Raw genomic sequence first — 7,523 nt, 5'->3', positions numbered from 1 at the left:
GCGCTCACGCTCACCGCGGCGCCTCCTCGCCAGCGCCTGCGACGGCCGTGCTCCTCTAGACCCACGGGCAGCTGCAGCGCGGGGTTCAGAGCTTATCTTCAGTCAGTTTTACAATATAAAGTGTCTTTGTTTAGTCAACAGGATCGCTAATACATGTGATTTTGTTGTTAATAGAGCTGTAAGAATTTTAAGCACCTCTTGGGAATGTGTCATTTTTGGTTGGCTTTTTTAGGCATCACAGGGTGCTGCGTTTGTCTTTGTAAACAAGTACTGAATAAAACATTTTGAGCACAGCCCCACTTTGTATAAGTGTCATGCAGGTTTATAAAGTTCCAGAGAGAATAAATCAACTGCAAACTGCTGCCTGGCAGTTGACTTTGCTCCTTATAAATAGCTAATTTGGACAACTTCTTCCTTCCCCATGTCAGAGGAAATTCAAATGCTGTGCATATCGTTAACACGTTCGCACAAACCAAAGCTGCTAGAGCCTCTTCTGCAAGCCTCGAGAGCCAGAGCTGAGCGAAGGTTCGCGCCACGTTGCTCTCCCTTCCTTTGCGGGGAAATCCTGAGCAATGCGAACAGGTAAATGCAACCGGCTCACTGACACCGCCGGAGGAGCAGGGACCACATTTCCTGGGGCCTGGCCTGGCTTTAGCTACGGTCTCACTACGGCTGCCAGGTGATCCTGACTTTTGCAGCCACCGTCAGCCAGGGGAGAATTAGGCCCAAAGTCAACCGCGGAAAACAGCACTGGTTTAATAAACCAAACAGAAAAACTTTCAAGCTCGAGGTTTGGTTGTGCCTGGCTGTCTTCCGGCCACACCACCCGGTGCAGGACGCAGCTCCCGCGAGCGCCTGTGCAGCTGCGCCGCCTTCCCTCCCTCCTGCGCCGGATCGCGGCGGCATCGGCCCCGCACGGGCTGCAAACTTACCTGGTCCTCCCAGGACGCACGCGGCATCGAGCAGCATCCGTCCCAACAGCCCCGCGAGCAGCCCAAAGGCTCTAATCCTGCCAGGTGCTGAGCAGCGTCGACTTCGGTCCCTCGTCTCCGGAGTTTGGCGCATGTTCAGCGCTAACAGGATCAGCCCCGCACTGTAATAATCAGGGAGCGAGGAACTCAGCTTGAGCGAATTTCTCCCCCCACCCAATGCAAAAATGCTGTACATTCCTTTATGCAGGTTTCCATAGAGTTGAACTTCTACTATTTTTTTGTTGTTGCTGTTAAAGGGGTCAGCAAAGCGGGATCTCGCGTTCAGGAAACGTGGAGGAGTTTGGGGACACTTTTAACGTCTTGCTGGTGGGTTGGAGGGCAGCATTAAAAACAGCATCCTGCAAATCTCAGCACCAAAGAGGAGTAAAAAAGGAGTAGGAACCCCGGGGCAATTTGTGCAGACATATTGCTTTGCAGATCCTAAGTTTAAATAAGTTATTTTTTTCCCTGCTTCCTTTGTTAAAATATGATATTCCAGCTTTAATTGCTTCAATCCTATTACTTGTTCCTTTTAGCAGTGCTTGTGTAGCCCCTTGCTGTGGGGAAATCCCCTGATTGCGGGTCCGTGTTATTTAGACAAGTACTCTTTCAGAAGTAAATGCCATTCTTAGCGTAGGGAAGTACTTTAGGTCTAAAGGGGTTAAGAAGGCCTCCCTGCATTCAGAAACATGCAGGGGTCCCACCGTGCCAGTTCCAGCCTTTTAAACTCTTTCCAGCTTTTTTTTCTTGCAACAAATCTGTCTGACTGCCACCAGGACATAGGAAGCGTGTGCCTGTCAAAGAAATCAAGTTTACTTTTTCTGACTTGTTAACAGAGGCAGGGTATAAATAGAGCTAACTCTGCTCAGACTATTAGCATTTCTCTTAAAATAAGGGGGTAACTTCCGAGGACCTTTAATCCAATGAGGTTCAGACCAAGCTGCACTATCAACAGAGACAGGAAAGGAGCTTGCTGAAATTTTTACAGAAAGCAGGTGTTTTTGGGTTCCTCAAAAATTTAAGGCTCGCCAAGGAAAAAGCGACCCAGGCAAACGAGAACTATCCTCCAACTCAGTCCCTGCCATTGCCCTGGAGAAGTTCTGAGATGTTGTTGGTGCTGTTCACTCGGTGGATGTGGATCTTGCTGGGGAAGAGCAGTGTCCTCTTGCTTCTGGAGGTCTCTCTGAAAGGGAGAGCTTTACCTCCCATACGGTATTCACACGCTGGGATATGCCCAAATGACATGAACCCCAACCTGTGGGTAGACGCGCAGAGCACTTGCAAGCGAGAGTGCGAAGCCGACCTGGTGAGTGATGCACATTTCTATACATCTGTGTCGTGGACTACGGGGTTTGTTGGTGTGTGTGTTTGCACCGCAGTTTGTTTCTGTTCCAGATAGAAGGGCATCGGCACCGTGCGGGACTTGATCCAGACAACGCGTGTATTTAATTGACCTATGATCTATCTAAATTAAAAAAGATTTGATGCCTCATCTGTTAAGTGCGGAGGTGTGTGGCACTCTCACTTATGCTGATGTAGGTGCAGCAGTCACTCTGTTTGATCATTTTCCCTGTTTTTTTGCCAACGGAAACATCTGAATTTGATACTCCAGAACCCAGCATGTGTTGGGGCCAATTCGCAGTATTTTAGCAGTGTCACCAGGTTCTTTATTGTCAGTGGCCATCATCAATGCTTTATATTCCTGGGAGGAATTCTGGATGAAATCACTTGATTTAGCATGTAAATCATCAGCCTTTGCTGCACTTGAAACATGAAGCGTGCTTGGAGTGAAAACAGGGACATGGATAAAATGACCAGGCAGATGTTCTCGGTGATGCTTCCAGCTCAAAATGTGCTTAGCTTACAACCCTGAAAATCATTTTTCAACCTGTCAGCACTGCCAGCTCAAGCTGGCATCTGAAAATACCTGCTCTTCCTGTCTCTTACAGCATGTCCAACGGCACAGATTCTGCAGTCGAAACCAGGCTGACAGCCGTATATACCATGCTGAAAAAAATCAATTGGTTCATGCTCTGTAGCCAAATAGCTTCTGCAATGATAAAAGTAGTGGGAAATGGAGTAAGAGGCTGGCCATCAAGTAAACGCAGATTTGCTGAAACAGACCTATGTTACAAGGAAGGTGCTCTCTTAATTTTGGCGTTTCTGATTAATCCTCCTCTATTTCAACTACCAGGTGCGGCAATGAATACTAAAACACTTGCAAAAACCTAACAACAGCAGAGGGCATTGTTTTAATAAATTTCTAGTCAAAAATTGAAAGTCAGAAGCCACTGGATAAAAATCCTTTTGCTTTTGCCTTGTGGCAGCCCGGAATCCTGGGAACTCGCATGCCTGCGGTCTGCAAGCGACCCAGCACTGTGCCACCGGCTTTGCTAAAACCAGGCTCATTAAGCTCAGCTGGAAATATTGTTCATTAGGTTTTGCAACTTTGCTTCTGGAACCTAGTGGTGTGCAGCTAGAAATGGGGAAAGAGTTATGCTATTAGGTCATCTTTTTCCCTATAAGGAAGAGATCCAGGACTCAGGAGAAGCTATTTAGTTTGGTAGCTTACAAAGCAATCTTTTTCTCACTTACAGAGAAAGCCAAAGGATTTTAGGGGGACTGTAGAGGTTTAACACAAAGCAGGAATGTGTCCTGTTGTGTATATCATATCAGTGTCCATGGTCCTTTAAAGTAATCCGTGAACAACACGATAGCTGTGATACTAATGGACATGTATCAAATACCTTTTCTGTATAGAAAAAAAAATCTGCTAAAATTAACCACAATTTACAGCTGACTGTAACTAAAATGAAGTGTAATAAATCACTAGAATAGGGATGCTGCATTTGAAAATAAGACTAAAATAGGACAGAAGCCATTATGAGATGTTTGGGGTTTGTTTTTCTAAATACCATAGAAAACAAATTATTTCTGGAGCAAGAATTTCCTTGCTTTTGAGATATTCTATTTCCTCTACAACATGAACAATTACAAGTCCTTGGCAGTTTCGCCTCCAAGAGTATGCAGTTAGTCTCAAGGAATTCAAATAATACTTTACATACTTTTGTGGAAAATAAGAAGGATTACTGCCTACAGCCATATGATAAGACTTTCCATCCACTCTTGTTTCTCAGGGCTTGTCCTTAGGCATTTCGGAGAGTGCTGGAAGGGGGGTTGTTAGTTCTGTAGTCAAGCTGTCCATGTGACTGTGAGAGACTTACGATGAACTTAGTGTCTGAGAAAAAGCAGTGCCTTTCCTTTCTCTAGGGTCTTCTCTTAAAGCACATCAGAAACCCCAGCATGGTTTGCCACGTCACCTCGCATGGCAGGGCCAGTTACACTTGATACTGGTGGGGAAACGCAGCTTCGGACCCCAGGTTATGAGAGATAGATAATCTTTGGCAGAAGTGGGTTCCCTAAGTTAAGACCCTGAAAGTTTCTGGGAGCTCTGCTCGCTAGCTCGGACTTTACTCTGTCCCCGTTAATGATTGGGTTGTTTCGTTTCCCCTCAGGAGTGTGAGACATTTGAGAAGTGCTGCCCCAATGTCTGCGGGACGAAGAGCTGCGTGGCGGCTCGGTACATGGACGTCAAGGGGAAGAAAGGGCCGGTGGGAATGCCCAAAGAGGCAACCTGCGACCGTTTTATGTGCATCCAGCAAGGCTCAGAGTGCGACATCTGGGATGGACAACCTGTGTGCAAGTGCAAGGACAGATGTGAGAAGGAGCCGAGCTTCACCTGTGCCTCCGATGGGCTCACCTACTATAACAAGTGCTACATGGATGCAGAAGCTTGCATTAAAGGCATTACACTGAACGTTGTCACCTGTCGATACCATCTTACCTGGCCAAACACCAGCCCTATCCCACCAGAAACAACAGCTCGCCCTACTACTGCCTATTCAGAGACAACCATCATTGATATCTTGCCACCAGTGCTAGTGAACAATCCAGTCCACCAGTCAGTCTACGTGGGAGAGACTGTGAGCTTCCTCTGCGATGTTACAGGGAGACCCAAGCCAGAAATCACATGGGAGAAGCAGGTCGATGGGAAAGAGAAAGTCATTATGAAGCCAAATCATGTCAGAGGGAACGTTGTGGTCACCAATATTGCCCAGCTGGTCATCTACAACACCCAGCTCCAAGACGCAGGCATCTACACCTGCACTGCAAAAAATAGCGGTGGCCTTCTCAGGGCCGATTTCCCCTTGTCAGTTATCAAAGGAGAACCCACATCCAAAGAAGCTTCCCAAAACAAAACACATTTTCCAACAGACGAGTGTCTGAAGCAACCAGACAGTGAAGACTGCGGAGAAGAGCAGACCAGGTGGTATTACGATGCAAAGAAAAACAACTGCTTTACTTTCATCTACGGGAACTGTAACAGCAACCTCAACCACTTTGAGACCTATGAGAACTGTATGTTAACATGCATGAACGGCCCAATCAACATTTGCAACCTGCCAGCTCTCCAAGGTCACTGCAAAGCCTATGAGCCCAGATGGGCCTATAACAGCTTGACAAAGCAATGTCAGTCCTTCATTTATGGTGGGTGTGGAGGCAACGAGAACAACTTTGAAAGCAGAGAGGCCTGTGAAGAGATGTGCCCTTTCCCAAAAAACACACACTGCAAAGCTTGCAAACCACGCCAGAAGCTGGTGACAAGCTTCTGCAAAAGTGACTTTGTTATTCTGGGCCGTATAACAGAACTGACCGAAGACCAAGACTCAGGACATGCCCTGGTGACAGTGGAGGAGATTCTCAAAGATGAAAAAATGGGATTAAAATTCCTGGGGAAGGAACCACTAGAAATCACACTTTTGAACATGGACTGGAGCTGCCCATGTCCCAACATGACCACAGTGGATGGCCAGCTCATCATCATGGGAGATGTCCACAACGGCATGGCTGTCCTACAGCCAGACAGCTTTGTGGGGACCTCCAGCATCCGTCGCGTACGGAAGCTCCGCGAAGTCATCCACAAGAAAACCTGTGAGCTTTTGAAAGAGTTCTTAGGATTACATTAACCTTCTGCACATGTGTCAGCCTTCCAGACCTGTGCCTTAGGTAGGGCTAACAAGCGCTAGGGTAGTGTACAAACTAAACAAGCTATTTGAAGATACACTGTAGGAATTATGCAGAATCCTTATTTTAATCCATTAATCGTGCTTAGCAACAATGTAGTATGGTCTTTGGCAAGCACGTAAAACAGCAGCAAAAGGCTATTAATCTTGCGCTGAAATCAATTTTTCCATATAGGAGTGCCATTTAAATAGATGACTCACTGTAGTAATTATACAATTTTTATGTAGCTTCCATCATAAATGACGGAATTCATAGCATTTGTGTAGCTAATTGGTACACAGCTAAGTAATATATAAGGTCAACTTAATCTCACTCACAGTATGGAAATGTTATGGTAAGTCACACTCTTGTCTCCTCACAGCAGCACTAATATATTTGAAGAGAAAAGCCTGTAAATTATTGTCTATATTTACAATTGTACACATTTACCCAATCTATGCATTATGAATTTGCTCCTTTTAATTGAAAATTTCCTAGCCATTTTCTTTGGATTGTACTTCATTTTTGAATGACAATTGCTACCTACCTTGCAATCCTTACTCAAAAAACTCCCTTGATTCTATACTCAGGACAACGGGTCTGTGTAAAAGCCCAAAGCACAGTCTCATCCCAGAGCAAACTTTTCTGTCATAAGAACAATGTCAGCAAACATCCTCATTCCATTGCACTTCCCCGTTTTTGCTTTAATCAATACATTGCTTGTCTAACACTGAAAAGTCCTAGGCAGAGGGACGGCTGTATGCTGCAAGCTGTCTTTTGTTTTGAAAGCGCATTACACCTGAGCATATGCTGTGCTTTACTGCTTAATTTCATCAGCATGCCTGATTCTATAGGTAAGAGAGTAAAGAGCGGTCAGAACAAAATTGAAGATTGGAAAGTGCAATAAGCAGTCCGCAGACTGTTACACCTGAGCCGACAGGAAGCTGTGGAAACACAAATGCGTATACACAAACATACACAGCATACACTCTTCAAAATCATTTATCATTTTGACCCTTTTTACAGCAGTCTTTCAAATCACTGAAAACATTTTGTGCAGGGTCACACTGTGTGCTTGTACGAAAAATATCCCAAGAAAACCAGCACAGGCCGTGGGTGAGAGCATTTGTGTACACACTGGCTTGATCATTTTAATGTTTGTGTGTCCAAAAATGTAATGTTTGCATATGCACAATCCTTAAATAAAGAAAAGGCTGATCCTGGAAAAATCCTGGCTCTGCTGAGGACCGTCTTTGTACCGAAACGGGGAGAGCATTACATGGCGATCCTTATCATTACTACGCTCTTTGTTCGGTTGGTTCAGCGAGTTACTACAACAGTGCCCAGAGCTTTCTGCTGTCGCACAAAAGGCCGATTCAAGGCTGGAAATGTATCAAGATACATTTCAGCGAAAGGAAGGAAGGTGCTGCTAGCGCTACTCCGTGGTGCCATCTAACGGGCTTGCTGGAGGGCCTGCCGGAGGCGGCG

At 45.7% G+C, this 7,523-nt stretch overlaps 1 protein-coding gene across 1 annotated transcript; it reads left to right on the top strand.

Annotated features, from left to right (window-relative positions):
- The first annotated feature begins 2,076 nt into the window (after positions 1–2,076).
- On the top strand, positions 2,077–5,998 carry WFIKKN2 (WAP, follistatin/kazal, immunoglobulin, kunitz and netrin domain containing 2). The gene is made up of 2 exons (XM_062591785.1): positions 2,077–2,277; positions 4,487–5,998. The coding sequence occupies exons 1-2, from the start codon at positions 2,077–2,079 to the stop codon at positions 5,996–5,998; spliced, it is 1,713 nt and encodes a 570-aa protein (XP_062447769.1).
- The last annotated feature ends 1,525 nt before the right edge of the window (positions 5,999–7,523 follow it).

The sequence above is a fragment of the Rhea pennata genome, chromosome 19, assembly GCF_028389875.1.
Source record: "Rhea pennata isolate bPtePen1 chromosome 19, bPtePen1.pri, whole genome shotgun sequence".
Lineage (NCBI taxonomy): Eukaryota > Metazoa > Chordata > Aves > Rheiformes > Rheidae > Rhea > Rhea pennata.
This window is presented reverse-complemented; position numbering and strand designations above follow the sequence as displayed.